Here is a 17,688-nt window from a genome sequence, read left to right as displayed (position 1 = left end):
AAGTCCTTCAGGGTCCCTCGTTCTCTGTGTGTTTACCCCATATTACCTGGAACTCAGAAACGGGGCCAGCTTCACCCTCCTATTTTTGCAAGAGGAATTTCGATAGTTGATCTGCATTTGCCACGGAGTAACTCTCCTAAATTCAGGAACGCACAAACGCAACGGAGCATCGACACATCAGGAATATGAGCTGCCAAGTACCCAATGGAGAAATGTGTGCGCTGTACTTAAGTCTGTGAAATAGGAACTTTAATGTGGTAAAAAAGGATTATTAATTCTCATTCTCATAGGAGTAAGAGATGGGAGGAAAGTAGAAATTGGGTAAAAAGCGTGTTTACAATCAGCAGAGCGAGGAGGATGGTGCTTCCCCATTTCATGACGAGCCCTCACTTCCAGATATCGAAAGACTTTATTACGGTACAGAGGAGGAATGGCTGGCCGGGGCACTCCGGTCCAAACCCAGGCTCCAGGTTAGCAGCGGATTCCCATCCCAATAGCCATGAACGTCCCAAACGTCCCTCCGCTCTGCATCATCGTTTTGCCAACTCCACCCATCAGCTCTCGTCCTCTCATGCCGATCCTGAGACAAAGAAAACCACACGAATTATAAAATAGCTGAAGCCTGATAGGTAAAAGCCACAGAGCAGAAAACACCTGATACAACCAGCTCATGGCTGCCTGATCGCCTGAATCAAACACCTCCTCCTCCAAGTGAATTTAAACTGACACCTCCTGCCTCCGTGGGATGGGCTGCGGTGCCTGAGCCCGAGCTGCTGCACAGAAGTGGAGCTGTTCTCCCCGAGGCACCACAGTGACCGTCACTAATGGCTCACGTGTGTTCTTCCCGCAGTGGTACCTGCTGTTCCCTCCTGCCCTGTCACCAGCAGGACCAGCTTCACCTGCCAGGGCCCCAAATAACCTCCATTTGGGGAAAAAAATACTATTGTGTTGTCCATGTATTTGATTTGCCAGAAAATGGGTTTGAGCGGTTGCATTACCATCGTGTCTGGCTGCAGAGGCAGTATGTTTTAATACCACCAACTTAAAACATTTTGAAACTAACTTAATATTTGCCACTGACACCATTTTTTTAATATGAGAGAAACTCGAAAGGCCTGGAGGTGTCCAGAGGCATTTCTGTTCTGCAGTTCCCAGTTACCTGAGGTCAGGCTGAAACAAAAAGAATTGTTCTTTCTCAGGAAGCTCTTGTATATTCTGCTTCTAAGTACTGCAGCGACTGTAGGGTCACTGCACTTGAGTTTTAAAGTATGGAGATTTCCCCTCAAAAATGGTTCAGCAGAATTAACGTGGCTGTGTCATTCAAGTACGACACAACCACCGTTACTGCTTCTCCCAAATACCCTCAATCTGTATTTTCTCCTAATACAGAACTGCTTACAAATACTCTCCAGGATCTGAGAGACACCAGAAAGCCTTTTAAACTCTGTCAAAGATTGGGCTTTGTGCCTTTTCCTCCTGTTAGGCCCACTACTAAATCGCCACTCATGTTTAATCACAGATTAAAAAACGTCAAGCAGAAAGAGTCCTGCAAAATACAAAAGAGCGTATTTCGGTAATTCCTCATGTGTGCCAAAACCCATCACTGAGCACCGCAAGTATCCAAACCAGCGTGGTCAGCAGGACAAGGGCAGTGATCCTTCCCCTGTACTCTGCATTGGGGAGGCTACACCTGGAGTATTGTGTTCAGTTCTGGGCCCCTCAGCTCAGGAAAGAGATTGAAGTGCTGGAGCGGGTCCAGAGAAGAGCAACAAGACTGGGGAAGGGACTTGAACACGAGACCTATGGGGAGAGGCTGAGGGAGCTGGGCTTGTTCAGTCTGGAGAAGAGGAGGCTTAGAGGTGAGCTCAGCACTCTCTAGAACGACCTGAAGGGCAGTTCTAGCCAGGGGGAGGATTGGTCTCTTCTCCCAGGCAGTCAGCAATAGGACAAGGGGGCATGGGCTTCAACTCTGCCAGGGGAAACTGAGGCTGGATATTAGAAAGCAATTCTGTGCAGAGAGAGTGGTCAGCATTGGAATGGCTGCCCAGGGAGGTGCTGGACTCACCGGCCCTGGAGGTTTTTAAACTGAGACTGGACATGGCACTTAGTGCCATGATCTGGTCAATGGACTGGAGTTGGACCAAGGGTTGGACTTGATGATCTCTGAGGGCTTTTCCAACCCAGTCGATTCTCTGAGCGCTAACTTGGAGCAGCCGAGCGTTGTTTGTTCCTGCACTGCCGTGCTGGGGAGCACCAGGAGAAGGCAGAACATTGTCCCTCTCCGGTTCACAATGACTGTGCCAGCGCCAGCCGCGGCTCTGCCGACACTCTTGCCACTAAAGCCTTGGGGTCAGGACATCTTTGCTTCCACGTGGGGAAATGACACATCCAAACCTGGCACGATGTGGGTACCCGGGGGCAGGCAGAGCACCCTGGGAAGCGCCAGAGCCACACAGGGCTGCTCGTGTAGCTGCACAGGCAGTTCCCTGAGTGGAGCTCCCACAGCGTCCCAGCGCAGCCGCCCTCGCGAGCGGCAGGAAAAGGCTGCGAAATTGCAGCCCCCGTGCGTGCTGACCCGGAGATGATCGTCAGCCCTTCCCTCTGCGGCTGCTGGTGAGTTCAGACGCCAGGAGCAAACCCACAGACCCGCACCCCTCCCTGAGGGAAGCGTTTCTGTCCGGCTGTCGCCACCCTGACCTGTTCCCGGAGACAACTCCCCGGCTCACCTGAGGCAGGAGAAGGTGCCGAACAGCGCTCCGGCCGCCATCCCCACCGCAAAGCCCATCATGAAACCCATCTTCACTCTGTCGAAGCAGCTGGGCTGCGACTGCCCGTACGGGCCCACGGTCACAGGCATCTAGAAGAGAAAGCACAGAACCGCACCCGGATTTAGCGCTGTGTCCGACGCGCTCCCGTCACCGGACCCGCTGCGAGCGGGACCTGCGCGTCCGGAGCCGCCCGAAGGGCAGAGCCGGAGGATTCGCAGCTTTCAGGGCCGTGTCCTGGCCCGTCAGGGAGGAACAGCCGGGAGGGACCGGGGGTCGGTCCCGTTCGGCCCCGTGAGCGCCGCTGCGTCCCCCGAGCTGCTTCCGGACCCCCGAGCAACGCGGCGCACGGCGGCACCGGGTAACGGACCCGTCCCCCCAGGGCTGCCATCGGCCCGGCGGCACCGAATGGCCCCGCGGGGCTCCCCGGGGCGAAGCGGCCTTCGCCCCCGCCGCCCAGGCCCCTCTGCCCGCGGCACCTCAGCGCTCCGGCCCGCCCGCCGCCCCGCTCCTCCCGCACCTCGCTCCGCCGCCGCTGCCCGCTCCGTTCTCCGCTTCCGGCGCGCACCGTGACGCAGCCGGAAGTGGCGGCCCCGCCCCGTTCCCAGCGCCGCGGCCATGCTGTTGTGGCGGCGCCTGGCGGCTCCGCGGGTCCTTCCCGCCCCCCGGCGGCTGTCGGCGGCGCGACCGGCACCGGGACCGGGACCGGGAGCGGGACCCGCACCCGCACCCGCACCCGCACCCGCACCCGGTAAGGCCGCGGGGGGAGCAGAGCCGCTGCCCGGGCAGGCGCGGCCGGTGCCGCGGGCCCCTCACAGCGGCTCGTTCCTCCCTCCTCCCCTCAGGGCCAAGCGGCGATGGCGGCGGCGCGCTCCGGCCGCTCTACATGGACGTCCAGGCCACCACCCCGCTGGTAAGGGCTGCGCTCGGGCCCCGCTCCCCGCGCTCCTGCAGCCGCTGCCCCGAGCCCGCGGGTCCCGCACAGGACGGTGCAGCGGGAAGGGCAGAAATGAAGTTTGTTTCTGACCTTTTTCTGTGGGGCGCTCGCGTGTTTCGCGGGCCCGGGGCTCCCCCAGCGCTGCGGGAACGGCGGCGCTTGAACCACAAACAACAACAAACAACAAACAGCAGGAAACCCCGTTCCCGGCGCACAGCGGGTCCGGATCACCCTCCAGTCAGCTCCTCCGCCCCATCCCACCGCCGCTCCCGGGACCGGTGACAGCGACAGCAACACCTGCGGGTTGGGTGTCGCTTTGAGGGGCAGCAAGAAATTCTTTTGACCAAATGAATTGCCGTTTTTCCTGGCTTTTTAGGACATTGTATTTTTCTGCTCGGAAAACCCCGTTTTTCTGTGATTGCCTTGATGCGCATCGAGATTTAATGCAGGGGCACAAAACATGATTTCCAGATATTCATGTTTGCTGGAGGTGACGTCTGTAACGTGCACTGACCTCCAGTTTTCAAGATCTGGCCTGAGCTAAACCCAAACACTGCAGCAGAAGTGCTGCTGATCCCGGGCACAAGGAGGGGGTGCAGCAGAATCCCAGAATGTGAGGGGTTGGAAGGGCCCTGGAAAGCTCATCCAGTGCAATCCCCCCATGGAGCAGGAACACCCAGCTGAGGTTCCACAGGAAGGTGTCCAGGCGGGTTTGAATGTCTGCAGAGAAGGAGACTCCACAACCTCCCTGGGCAGCCTGGGCCAGGCTCTGCCACCCTCACCATCAAGAAGTTTCTTCTCATATTTCAGTGGAACCTTTTGCATTCCAGTTTTTACCCATTGCCCCTTATCCTACCATTGGTTGTCATCGAGAAGAGCCTGGCTCCATCGTCCTGACACTCTCCCTTTCCATATTGATCCCCATGAATCAGTCCCCCCTCAGTGTCCTCCAGCTCCAGAGCCCCAGCTCCCTCAGCCTTTCCTCACACAGGAGATGCTCCACTCCCTTCAGCATCTTGGTGGCTGCACTGGACTCTCTCCAGCAGTTCCCTGTCCTTCTGGAACTGAGGGGCCACAACTGGACACAATATTCCAGGTGTGGTCTCCCCAGGGCAGAGTAGAGGGGCAGGAAAACCTCTCGGACCTACTGACCACCCCCTTTTAATACACAGACAGAGATGTTTTTCCCCTGTTTCTGAGCTGGTGTTTGTGTCCCACAGGACCCCCGGGTGCTGGACAGCATGCTGCCCTACCTGACCGCCTACTACGGCAACCCCCACTCCCGCACCCACGCCTACGGCTGGGAGAGCGAGGCCGCCATGGAGAAGGCGAGAAGGGTGAGATGTCGGCACCCGTGCTCCAGCGTTGAAAGAAAATCAAAATAAAACTGTTGTTGTTAGTTAGCACTTTGTGAGCCGGGTTTAGCAGCTCCCCTCTTCCTTAGCTCTGCTTTAGCAGATTTATTGCAAGAAAAAATAGATAAGAGCAGCTGAAATGGGAGAAACCAGTGCTTAAGACAAAGGTGCCTCAGGATTTTTGATTTCCTGAGGTCACAGCTGTGCTGCTGCAGTAATTGGGCTAACTTCATATTTTATAATTTTCCTAGGATTAGGTATGGGTCTTTGCCATTTTTTTGGAAGCAATATTTACTGGGTTTTTGTCTGTTTAACTTTTTTGTTCTTTATGACAAGCCAGTGCTCAATACCACTACTGCTGATGACTGTGGATTCCTTATGTATTTCTATTAAGGCAAAAAATGTACATGACTTCATTAGATACCAGCTGTAATCCTCTCAAGGCTGATGGGGGCATTCTTAAGATCATTTTGCATGTGTTTGGCTTTGGTGTGTTCCTTGTATTTTATCTCAGCAAATTCATATTTCTTTAAAACAGCAAGTTGCGGATTTAATAGGAGCTGATCCCAGGGAAATTATATTTACCAGTGGTGCAACAGAATCAAATAACATGGCACTTAAGGTAAAAGTTTCATAGTTTTTCATTTTGTTAAAATTAAGCTTTTAAGAACTGTATGCATCTTTCAGCAATTCAAATGTTAATATGTTGGTGTAGTTAGGAAATCTTTGCATTCCTGGACTCACTCCTTGTTTTATTCTGCTACATATGTGGAGGAAATATGGGGATGGCCAGGACATGGTTTTTAGGACCATGTTTATCTTACGTGCACCAAGTACAGTCCTCTAATTTACATAATTAAAATCTTTATCGTGAAATATAGTGGAGGTGCTGATTCCGGACTATTTTCTGACTATATCGTGTTTTAACCTTCAGCATGCCATTGTTCATACTTTTCACTGCATGTGACTCCATTGCAAATGGTTTTTGAAAGGTTTTTCTGTTGAAAGTGTCTAGAACTTACATCACTTAACATTTTCACAGGCTTTTTGAAAACGGAGATGGTTTGAAAAATAAGTGCTGGTGGAAATATACAGTGTGAATTACATGTCAGTAATTTTTAGATTCATGACTTTGGGGCAAACAGACAAGATTGAAATGACTTGCATTTAAATAGCCATTTCTTGTTTTCAGTCATTTTGTCTAACACTTTTCTTTAGTGGTCTAACAGCAAATTTGTTGTTCATGGATTGTGCCTGACAGGGTGTTGCAAGGTTCTATAAATCCAGGAAAAAGCACATCATTACTACACAGACAGAGCACAAGTGCGTGTTGGATTCTTGCCGTTTCTTGGAGACAGAAGGTTTTCGGGTCACTTATCTGCCTGTTAAAAAAAATGGACTCATAGATTTGAAGGTAGGTTGGTTACTGACAAAAAGGGAAAATGGAAGGGATTTTTGCTTCAAGTTGATACTCAAGAGGACCTTGTGTCTTCTTGATGATGAGGAAAGAATGATACAACTCACAGGGTAGAGTGAGAGTCACGGTGAAATCTCCGTCACAGTTGGAGAAGGATTTTCTGTTCTGCCTGGTGCTCTAGGCTTCTTTTCAATCAAAAAATCCATCTCTGGATGGCTTCACGGCCACGCAGGTGGAGCTGTTGCACACCCTGTAGAGAGCCCAGTACCTGACTGGGATGGAGCTGCTGTGATACAGGCATTAGTGGTGAAATTCCATCACCTGAGCTATTCCAGGCATCAGACACGGCGGTGACAACACTCCTCATTGCTATCCAGGAACTGCCCCTTCTGGGTGTCCTGCCGCAGCCCTGGGGTGCAGGGGCCAAACCGCCTTGTGTCATCGTCTGTGTCCTGTGATACGGGGCAGCACCGTGTTCATTTCTGGCCCCTCAGCGTGGGGCGGTGATGTGTGTGTGGTGGAGTGGATGGCTCAGGCCTGCGGGCGCACAAGTGTCACTTGTGTTCTCTGACGACTTTGCTGTCAGGCTCCTGTGCGTGATGCTTCCCCGTGGACAGCGCAGTTCCTTTAGAGCTGGCCTCACTTGGTCTGGATGTGGCTTAAGCTGTTTTGTGGGTGGTTAATTCATTAAAGAAAATAGTCCAGAGGAATGTATGAAACAGCAAAAGCCTGTTCTGACTTGACCAGGCAGGTGGCACGGGGCATACTGGGGTAGGACACGCTGAAATGCAAGTGATCACGTTCCTCATCCTGCAGGACTCTCCTCCTCATGTGGGTTGCTGCTCTTAGCAGGACGGTTCAGCAGAACCCAGCGGGTTGTTGGCACTAGTTAGGGACTGGTTCTGAAGATTTGCTGGCAGACTGGAGGTGCACACAGGAATCTTGCTTCTGCTGTTAGTCACAGCTTCTGTCTCTTTGAATATTTCACCAGGAGCTGGAGGCTGCGTTCCAGCCCGATACAAGTTTGGTTTCTGTGATGACTGTGAATAATGAAATAGGGGTAAAGCAGCCAATTCATGACATTGGTAAGTACCCCGTGGCTTCCAGAGGCCAGCTCATGTCACTCCTGCTTCATTTTACTTAATTATTTTCCTAGTTGAGGGCTATTGATGCAAAAGATTAGGGGTAGTATGCTTAAGGAATAATTAATAATGCTGTCCCAAATAAAAAATTCTTTTAAAGGGAAATGAGGATAAAATTCAGTACTTATAGAGTGAGTTTTGCAGCAGTTATAGCCTTGTAGTACAGATCAGCTGCACTGTTTCTGGTTTCGTTCTGAATTGCATGATGGATGAAAAAATTGCACAGAATAACTGGCCAGATTGAATTTACATGTTGTAATGGTTTCTTGAGCACTTGTAGAGGAGAAACATGCAGAATTTGGGGCGGGAGGGGATGGTGGGTACCACACGTAGACACCTTTTCCCCCCAGTATTGCCATATACAATCACAAACAATTGGTTTGGAGGTCGAAAGGCTGTGGAAGAGCCGGGTTTCTGGAAGAGGAGGCGGGGAGAGGGGGAGCCCGGCCCTGAGCAGGGACAGGGAGCTGGGGCAGGGAAGGGCAGGGCGAGCGGTGGCACATGCAGCTCCCCACATGCCCCGGTGATTCCTCAATAACGTTTCTTATGACAGTGACAACTCCCCTCACCCAGTCCCCTTCGTATCCAAGATGTCCTTTGATAAGATGTTTGAGTGTGCAGACAGTTTTTGGGCTTTGGCCTCTGCCCTGGCAGTTATACGGCGTGGTTCTGGAGAGGATTGTTTCCTGAGACTGCGCAGGCATCTTAGCCTGTTGTGCAGCTGATTTTGCTCTTGCTTAGATGCTGCATTTTTTTTTTCTTGATTATCCTCAAAGCAACACTTTCCCCAAGGCTCTTCAAGGTTATATTTCTTAACTGACAAATAATTGACCACCAGTGAGTTGCTTACAGGCTTGAGTACTCTCTGTTTTCCTACTGTGCTTATAGTGTCAAGACCATTACTGTTCTCCTACGCTTAAATGCCAGAGATACCTGGTACCAAGCTCTGGTTCCCACAGTAAGTTCTCTCAACACCTTGATAGCAGGTCTAATAGGCCAGGACTGAGGCTTTGCAGAGCCAGCCTAAGGCTTGGTTAGCATGGGGCCTGCTGGTGGCAGTAGCAATGCAGCTCTTGCTGGGCCACAGGAGGACAACTCCTGGGAAAGCTGGTGCTGAACTCGTGTGGAGGAGAGGTCTGGGTGCAACCGTGCTGGGTTCAGACTCTGTGGAAGATGAATTGTGAGGTTTTTGATGACAAAAATAAATTATATTTCACTGCCCATGAACATCACATTATTTTGTTCCTTAGTCTATTTTAGCTCTGGATGCAAAACCACTGATCACAGGCTTGAGTGAGTTCGGGTGGGAGTAGTCAGCGTGCGTGAGGACTAGTGACAACTCTGAGCACGCGTTTGAAGCTGAGAATTGCAAAACTTGGAAAATAGAGGAAGCAGCATAAAAATACTTAGCAAATATAAACTTGAAAGTTAAGCTGACTTGTACTGGACTGATGCTGAGAAGAAGAAGAATCAAGAAAAAAGTATTGATTTTGTCTGCCTGTGGAATCATTGCTGAGGGGAAACTTTGATATCCTTTGCAGCCATTTGTACTTAAACCTGTTAGGTGTGGGTTTGCCAACAATCTCACTTCTTAACATCAGAAGTCTTTTTCAATTCTCAACTAAAGAAATTCACCGTAGTCTCACCTGCTGACCTGCCGAAACCTGTGTCCAGCGAGGCACCAGCTACAATAGCTCCTATACAAAGAAACATGATGGCACCCATTTCTTCCTTTGTCACCTCAGAACTGGCCTCTGCTATCAGCCGGTGCTTTAGATTCATCATTGGAATCACAACGATTAGATGAGATAACGTGGGGTTTTTGCCTCTGTGTTTTTATTGCAGGCGAGATCTGCCGCGCACGTAAAGTTTTCTTCCACACAGATGCCGCACAAGCAGTTGGTAAAATTCCGATGGATGTCAACGACATGAAAATTGATCTAATGAGCATCAGTGGCCATAAAATCTACGGGCCCAAAGGTACTTAGTGAAGTGCTTTTCTAGAGAGTTGTTGTTTCCATGCCTGCCTTAAGGTGACTACACAAGGTATGAACTCACACCTGTCTGTCCTAGTGACTGTTACTTAAACTGTTGAAAACTATTCCAGTGGTGGCACTGGACTGACCTTGGGGTAGTTCAGGCACAGCTGCCAGACTTAACGCTGCAGTGAGTGGGTCTGCAGAGCTGCTGGGCTCTGAGGTGCCTTCACAGCATCTTCTGGTGGTGCCGGCGTGAGGAGCGGTGGCGTTTCAGGAGCCATCTGCTTGGTGTGACGCAGCGTTGATGCTGAAACGGTTGAAATGAAGTTGCAGGATTATAAGGCAAAGTTTAGACCCAAGGGTAATGTGGAACAAGGAGATCGAAAGGGAGCTGGAAAGTTTAAATTCTTAGTGATTTTGATTGTCTTCTGCTTCCAATGGCTTCTTCCCCCCAGCCCCATTTGTGAATCTTCTTTGCAGAATGGGGTTTAAAATCTGGCTGTGGGTTTTCTAGTTGATGCCCAAATAGTAAAAGTTCATCTGTTATCACTGTTGTGGTCTGCTTGGTATGTAGACAGACAGAAATCAGGTTTGCCGTATTCTATGTGCTATTCAGAAACAACAGGCAAAACTGTATTTTCCAATGTGTTGTCTTTCTGTACAATCTCTCCTGAGAACTGAAGACCTATCTCTGGACAAGGACTAAGTTTTCAACCAATAACTTAGGGCAGGTGAGAGACATAAAATTTCACAGCTTATTATGACCAGAAGTTGCCACCATCCTCCCTGTGGTGACCGTCACCCGGTAGGTGTGCCAAGGCACGTGGAGACGTGGAAATCGGGTTTCTAGGTGAGAAGACAAGAGAGTGAAACTGGCTGGCTGTCAAAACAGGCTTATCTAATCTGCCCATTGGAAATTGGTGCCACTGATGAGTTTTGCTAATGAGAAGAAAGGGAGAGGACTCTTGGGAGCGGTGCTGGCCTGGTAGTCCCAGGAAAGGAGCTCTAGAACTTTCAGTTGCCAGTCAGTAACGGGACATCAGTGAATGAAGTATTTGCACCAAAAACTTCCGTGCAAAGGGACGAACTGTGCATAGAATTGTGAGCAGTGGGGGAAGTGCTGGGTCCTTAAGTGTCTGAAGTGCACGGGGAGGAACTGAACTTCTCCTGGGGCTGAAGCTCTGGGAGCCTGAATGAAGAGGAACACGAACAGTGGGAAGAAACACCATTTCCTAGAATGTATTGTGCGTCTGTGCGTGTTCGCCACATTTTTCTGGAGTGAGGTGTCCAAATATGTGTTTGCTGTGGAAATAAGGAATGTTTCCAAGCCCTGAAGTGCCTTTTCATGCTTTCAGGACTGGGTGTGTACTAAACCAGCTTTCCTTGTTTTCCAGGGGTCGGTGCCATCTACGTTCGCCGCCGGCCGCGCGTGCGGCTGGAGCCCGTGCAGAGCGGGGGGGGCCAGGAGAGGGGCCTGCGCTCGGGGACGGTGCCCACTCCCTTAGCGGTGGGCCTGGGGGCAGCCTGTGAAGTGGCACAGCAAGAAATGGAGGTACGGGGGAGAAAACTTTTGTCCTGAATTCCAGAAAATAATATAACAGGGCCAACTAAGTTCCAGATTATGTAGGTCTTTTTGTGTCCATGGGCCTGAATTAAATTTGATTCTCATGTTGTAACATTAAGTAGATTCTTTGAGATCTTCAGGGTTGTTTTGGGGTAGTTGGAAGTTGGTTTTCATCTTTCTGAAGTTGATTTTTTCTTGAAGTTGTGTTGCTGTTTAGTCCTGGGCCAGCAGCTATACAGCAAACCAGTTGCTCACTCACCTGTCCTTCTCTGGAAGGGAAAGAGGAGGAAAGACTTGTGAGTTGAAATAGCAACAGATTTAATAAAATAATGGTAAAAGAAAAACAATGCAGAACAATACTTAGCCACTAGAACACATGCTCTGAGCAATGAGCACCAGAAGGCAGACGCAGCGAGCAAAGTGAGTTCAGTAAAGACGTGGAGATAAGAGCAGGACACAGGAATGTCACAGGAATTGGGCCCTGAGCACAGGAACAGGAGCAGGAACAGTGGCCATCAAGGAAAGAGCCATTCCAGGAGTTTACCACTTAAATATGGAATATGAGGTTCATGGTGTGGAACACTCGTGTTGGCCAAGCTGAGTCAACTGGCCTGGATCTGCTCCTCCCTGCATTATAAACCTCTGTACCTGCGAAACATGAGACACGGAGGGACGACCAACAGCAGTGAGCTCTTACATTCTTTCATGCAAAGTCCCAAGCACTGGGGAGTTACTGAAAGAAAACATTAACATGGTGCTATTTTATTGTTCTCAAACCACGTTCAAAACAAAGGACCATGCTATCAACAAGCTCATGAGAAATTACCTTGATTCAGCCAGCCTAGCGCAAGTGGTTTGAATCATGGTTTTCTACAACAGGTTTCCAGTTGGCAGTTTTAGTGTAATACAGCTCTAAGTCCCATTCTGCACACATGTATTAGCAGTGTCTCTGAAATAGAATAAATCATGTTTATGAAATGTATATTGAAAAATTTAGACTACCTAGTCCATTATTATACCTACTAAATGTATGTAAGTTCAAGTTCACTGTAGCTTTACAATGAAGAATTAATTATTTTTCCTAGCTTGGACAGCAAAATTTATTGGTAGGTTTGGTGTCTGAGCCTCTGTGTGCCGCTGCCCCTGTGAGCACTGACACATCCCTTGCAGCTGGAATGTAAAAATGCTCCCCTGTAGTGCCAGTGGGATACATAAGCCAGATGTCTGTACAGGAAGGATCACACTGCTCCCTGGGAGCCAGGCAGGGATCCACCATCCGAGCGGGGGCTCTGGAAGCCTCATTAGGGGCTGCAGAGCCCAAATTCTGCACGAGCTTCACATCTGGATTCTCCTCTTCTCCTGGCAGAGTTTTGGTGTTTCTAAACCAAGTAATATCTGCAATAGCCTTGTTTTCTACCGAAGCTTTTTCAGACATGTAAACAGGTGTGAATTGCACGTGGTGTGTATGGTTGTGTCTGTGTACCGGGGCTGACACCAACCCTTACTGCTTCTTAGTGCAAATGACCTCATTTTTCAGCCTAGAACCAGGCACTGCACATGGGCAGTTCTTATTGCGTGGGCTTTGTGTTGTAAAAACGGAGTTCCCAGTCATTTGCAAGTCCGTGTCTTTATTAGGCGAGTAAGGGGCACTTACTGTAATAGATGCCCTTTCTGGTCTTGCAAAATGCGTCATCTTATGCGTTACCTAACTTGTCTTAAAGCACAAAGAACTCGTGACTTTGATGAAAGCCAATTTGGCAGCTTGTGCGTATAGAATTTTCTGAACGGTTTCGAACGGTTTTGAAGGTTGAGCTAGCTAGGACCAAACTGGTAATTCTCTTTTAAAACAGTCTCCTGAGTAGGCAAAGTGACAGTTCTCTTTGTTTCAGATGTGTTCTCTCCCAGTCTAACCATACCCAGCTGCTTCAGTCTGCTCGTGGCTGGTGACACAAAGCAGTTTGAATCAGGTCAAACTCCACACTGATTTTTATCTTCGTCTCTTCTCTGGTGTCTTTGCTAGTACGACCATAAGCGAATCTCCCAACTGGCAGAACGACTGGTTACAAAAATAATGAGTGAAGTTCCTCATGTGGTTATGAATGGAGACAGAGAGCATCGATATCCAGGTAACGAGCACAGTCCTGAGCCTGTTTGAACCATCTAGTTCCTGTGTTAATGACCATGACTGAATAATGCACTTTAGCCACATGTTGTGCAAGTGCTGCCGTATGGGGTAGGATTTGCCCCAGATTTCAGTTCTTTTTTCTATCTGATTTATTTGTATGTAGGGTGCATCAATTTATCTTTTGCGTATGTGGAAGGGGAGAGTCTTCTGATGGCTCTGAAAGACGTGGCTCTGTCTTCAGGAAGGTAGGTGGAATGTGTGGGAAGGATAGCAGTGTATTTTGGAGAGAAAATAACATCTGCTAAAGGAAGGACAAACTACAGATTGGACTTCTCTGTGCCCCATATTTGCTTATTCAGTTAATGAGTCAGCCTGGCATTGATTGCATTCTAAGATGGTGTTTCTCTGAAGTGACACATTTCAAATGAAGGTTAAGTTTACTCATCCTGAAACAAAAATAAACACAAATCCCCTAGAAATTCCTACCTGCCAGCCTTGCAGACTGGTTACCTACCGCCTGAGTAGCCTTGGCTTGTACCTGCTGGTGGCACTTTTATTCTAAAGGCTGCCAGTGTTTGAGCAGCTTCTGTCCTTGGCTTGTACCTGCTGGTGACACTTTTATCTAAAGGCTGCCAGTGTTTGAGCAGCTTCTGTCCTTCAGCAGATTTCACACGAGTGGCAGATCATAGTGAGGCCAGACAAGTATTGGAGTTCAAGTACCTCATAGTGCTGGTGTTTAATGCAGAAGCAGAAGGAAAGTTGAATACACTTTTATGAAGCTCTAACTCTAAGGGAGTGACCAGTAACGTTTCTGTTACTAAGGCAAACCTGATGGGTATGATGTTAATGGGGTGTAAAGATGCCTTCTTTCCCTCACCTTTGAGAACAAAGCAGTCAGCATATCTTAATTAGAAATGTGTTGATACTATGAACAGGAAGAACAAGTCTCTTGACTGTCTCTGAAGCCAAACACTTGTGTGATTTGAAAATCTCTTCCGAGGCTCTGCTTTGTGCACCAGAGAGCTGTAAACAGCTCTGGTTTGTGCCACATGCTGCTACCTGTAAAAATCGAGTAACACCACGGAACCACTTTTGCCTCCTGCTTCACGATGCAGGTTGTCTACTGAGGCCTGTAACTGGATCATCTTGCTCTGGCTGGATTCGTCTGTGCACTGTTTGTCATTGATTTGTTCTGCTGCCAAACAGCAGCTGGTGAAGTCTTTTGTTTTAAAGTTCCTTTTGGTGTGTTACCTTCTCTGGCTAGTTCTGTCTTGGCTCCATTTCACGGCCTTCCCTTCAGCTCCCTCTCTGTCAGTACTCCCACTGCTTCTGCTCGGCACTGAGTTTATTCTTATGCGCTATCTGTGCTCTCTTCTCTTACCTCATACTCCTAAGTTATTATCCTCATTCCCCCTGCCTGCCCCTTCCATTCTTTTCTTCAGCAGCAGAAACCCCTCTTCTTGCTTGTGTTCACTGGAGGGTTCTAAGAGGCTGGGGAAGCTGATAGAGGTTGTTGTAAAGAGTCAGAGTGATACTGAATGTCTGTAAGTGACCTGCTCTTTGCTGGAGGAGATTAGCAAGGTGTTACTTCAGTGTAGCACCAGACATTAACAACAACTTGACATTTTCCTGCCTTCCCTTTCTCCAGTGCTTGCACGTCAGCTTCTCTGGAGCCTTCCTATGTTTTGCGGGCAATCGGAACAGACGAAGACTTGGCTCACTCATCTATACGGTGCGTAGAGTTGTCTTCCCTAATGCTTCCAAATATTTTTCTTCTCTACTGAAAGCAGGTGCATTTGTTCTACCACTCTATGCATATTATTCTAGTCCTTACTGAGTTTCTTTTGGTTTAGATTTGGCATTGGTCGTTTCACTACAGAGGAAGAAGTAGATTATACAGTGCAGAAGTGCATACAGCATGTGAAGAGGCTGAGGGAAATGAGGTGAGACATCTTATTGAATGAAAAGACTTTTTAGGTATCATAACCATTTGAAGAGTTGGATTTAGTTGGAATTGTTTGCTTCAAATCTCTGGTGGTGTCTCTGTGCGTAAGCAAGCAGTGTTGCCAGAGCGGCCTGATCTTAGAGTGGGCCTGATCTTAGCAGTGACCAAGTTTTAAGGAATCAAGCCTGATAACAAACCTTCTCCCAGATCGTGCCTTTGGGAAAGAACATGAGTAGGACAAGCGTGCATGGCAGTACCTACAAGTTTCTAAGCCAGAGGGAGAATTATTGAGTTTATGTTTCGATAAGTTGTTTTATTTTGGTGAAACGGAAAGGCTCCTGACTCCTCTGGTCAGTGTCAAATGCAAGAGCTCAGTCTCTAGAGACACGAGTACTTTATGCCCAAAGCAGGAGCTTTGGAGAGGTGGAGAACCTGCCCTCGCACCTCATGAGATCTGAAGCTCACTGACCTCCAGAAGGGGAGACTGGTATCTCTTACGTGCCTGTGTAGCTGAAGAAATTGTTTGATTATTGTTGTTGATGTTGTCCTGTGCATTTTAAAAGTCCTCATTTTTCTCCTTTCTTTACAGCCCCCTCTGGGAAATGGTGCAGGATGGAATTGACCTTAAAAGCATTAAATGGACTCAGCACTGAGAAAACATCGCTGTCCATGGACTAGATGCGAATGTGGATTAAAGTGCATTTTTTGTACATTCTTGGACAAATTATGCAGCACTTCTGGGTTTTGACACTTGCAGTTTGACTGGAAAACTACCCTTTGTGACGAAACTAGTATTTATCCTGGAGAAAGGCAGGATGATGTAACACCCATTGCATTTATATTGACACACAGAAATTTATGCTAAAATGTAATTTATTTGGAAATGTATTTTCTGGTAAGAAAATGAGATCAGTGTGTTGCCTTTGGGCCAGTGGAATCCTGGTGAGAGTTTGTTGCTTCTCAGTGTAAAACATCCCGTGTCGCTGTTCCGTTTGCAGCAGACTGGTTGCCAGGCTGTCTGTCCTTCTGTCTGAGACGAGCATCCTGCAGCAGCAGCAGCTGCTTTTGTGCTGTCCAGATGGCTTGTACTACAAGAAGCGCTCAGGCAGGGAGACGTTTGGCATTTCTAGAGGAAAGGGATGCTGCAGTGTGGCTATGTGCCTTCATAGTTAGGTTGCATGTGCAGTTAAGAACATTTTCTCTTAACTATTTTGGGCTCTTTTTCCTTGTTTTTCTGTTGTGTTTTTTTCAAGCATTTTTTTTTTTAAGTAAGGAAAGAAAACGTGAATGGCTGGGGAGGGGATATGCAGCATATGTCCACTTCAGTTTCAGCACTGTTTTAGTTGAAACATGGCTGGTGTGGGCCGGGGGAGAGCAGATAAAGTGCAATGTCTTCATGCAGTCTGGGGGTTTTGTTTGGGGTTTTTTCCTCCATTTGTGGCGAGTCCTTTGCTCTTCCCCGATGTTGCCCATGGGCTGTTGGCTTCCGTCGCTTTGGGGAGTCTTGCCCGGCTGAGCCTGGATGTTTTGTCTGGGGAGAAGAACCTGCAGCTTCTGACTTGCATGGGAATCCCTGCCCTGCAAATGCTGGGGGAAAGTGTTAAAAAGAGTTTGAGATGAATTCATATCAGTGTTTCTCCTTCTTTACTTTTTTTGGTCTTTCTAAGAGGAAACAGAACCCCATCTGACGAAGTGCCTTTGTTTCAGTTGCATAAGCAGACAGCTCTCAAATTAGTTTTGCTGATTGACGGCTGGTGTAATAGCTGCTGGATTTAACGTATGCTGTAGACAGGACATGTGCAGTTCTGGATGGTGTCTGTCTCAGGGATGAGCCATGGGAGAGCTGAAGCTGAGTCTCATATTACCGAAACGTGTTGTTTTGTTGTTACCAAGGACAGATTTGGTTGGAATGCAAAGCTGATCCTCACATATCCTGTTTGAAATTACTGGCTTTAGCGCTTTCAGTGTTGTGGGGCTGGCACCTTGTATTTCATCACATCATTTTTAAAATGCCCATATGCATAAATAGGTTTTAGAGGCATTGTATGTACTGTGTTTTATCCTTGGGTCATACATGTTTTCTACATTAAGCATGTGATAACACTTCCCAGCATGTTTTAGAACTATACATTTGTGGGATTGTTCTTTGTGTTTCATGGATGATGGAAAAATATAAATAAGTCTTAAACTCGAGTATTTCCAGTCTTTTTGGATCTACTTTTCCGGCAGAACTCTGCAGCACTATCAGTAAGTCGCTAAATTGCAGCCTTTCCTTGGAGAACAGAGAGAAATTCCTGAGTTTTCCATGAACGCTGTCCATGTTGGAGTTTTGGTGAGTCATTCTTCTCAAACTCAGTGCCTGATCTCACCTAATTATTAAAATAAAAAAAATCTAATAGCTTAAATTGTAATTATTTATAGAAAAGGGAGTCCCAGATTTTGAAGATGTGGAGCATCTT

At 48.2% G+C, this 17,688-nt stretch overlaps 3 protein-coding genes across 4 annotated transcripts in view; 1 reads left to right on the top strand and 2 right to left on the bottom strand.

The window, feature by feature from the left end:
* Positions 1 to 227: 227 nt before the first annotated feature.
* Positions 228 to 3,385, bottom strand: ROMO1 (reactive oxygen species modulator 1). Its single transcript, XM_065849590.2, is given in 4 exon segments — positions 228 to 580; positions 2,727 to 2,857; positions 3,286 to 3,339; positions 3,341 to 3,385. Coding segments are annotated over 4 exon segments (339 nt in total). The 3' UTR covers positions 228 to 471.
* On the top strand, positions 3,363 to 17,422 carry NFS1 (NFS1 cysteine desulfurase). Of its 2 annotated transcripts, none has more exons than XM_065849589.2 (13): positions 3,363 to 3,504; positions 3,611 to 3,678; positions 4,923 to 5,039; positions 5,596 to 5,679; positions 6,319 to 6,471; positions 7,466 to 7,559; positions 9,462 to 9,596; positions 10,990 to 11,147; positions 13,180 to 13,285; positions 13,448 to 13,529; positions 14,933 to 15,016; positions 15,138 to 15,227; positions 15,819 to 17,422. In XM_065849589.2, the coding sequence occupies exons 1-13, from the start codon at positions 3,384 to 3,386 to the stop codon at positions 15,880 to 15,882; spliced, it is 1,356 nt and encodes a 451-aa protein (XP_065705661.2). In that variant the 5' UTR covers positions 3,363 to 3,383; the 3' UTR covers positions 15,883 to 17,422. The 2 variants fall into 2 exon arrangements, with proteins under 2 accessions (XP_065705661.2, XP_065705659.2); XM_065849587.2 differs by having other exon boundaries at positions 3,363 to 3,516.
* LOC136108129 (uncharacterized) overlaps positions 16,731 to 17,688 on the bottom strand; it is a 35,773-nt gene continuing 34,815 nt past the window's right edge. Inside the window, exon 32 of the transcript XR_011741532.1 lies at positions 16,731 to 17,598. The gene's annotated coding sequence lies outside the window, so the exon portion shown is untranslated. The remainder of the gene's footprint in view (positions 17,599 to 17,688) is intronic.

The sequence above is a fragment of the Patagioenas fasciata genome, chromosome 16 (genome assembly GCF_037038585.1).
Source record: "Patagioenas fasciata isolate bPatFas1 chromosome 16, bPatFas1.hap1, whole genome shotgun sequence".
NCBI classification, from domain to species: Eukaryota; Metazoa; Chordata; class Aves; order Columbiformes; family Columbidae; genus Patagioenas; species Patagioenas fasciata.
This window is presented reverse-complemented; position numbering and strand designations above follow the sequence as displayed.

Excerpts from the sequence above, each read along its gene's own strand:
- NFS1 (XM_065849587.2), top strand. The coding sequence starts at position 3,384 with ATGCTGTTGTGGCGGCGCCTGGCGGCTCCGCGGGTCCTTCCCGCCCCC. Across the intron at positions 3,679-4,922 it reads TCCAGGCCACCACCCCGCTG|GACCCCCGGGTGCTGGACAG; the intron begins GTAAGGGCTGCG and ends TGTGTCCCACAG. Across the intron at positions 13,530-14,932 it reads GTGGCTCTGTCTTCAGGAAG|TGCTTGCACGTCAGCTTCTC; the intron begins GTAGGTGGAATG and ends CCCTTTCTCCAG.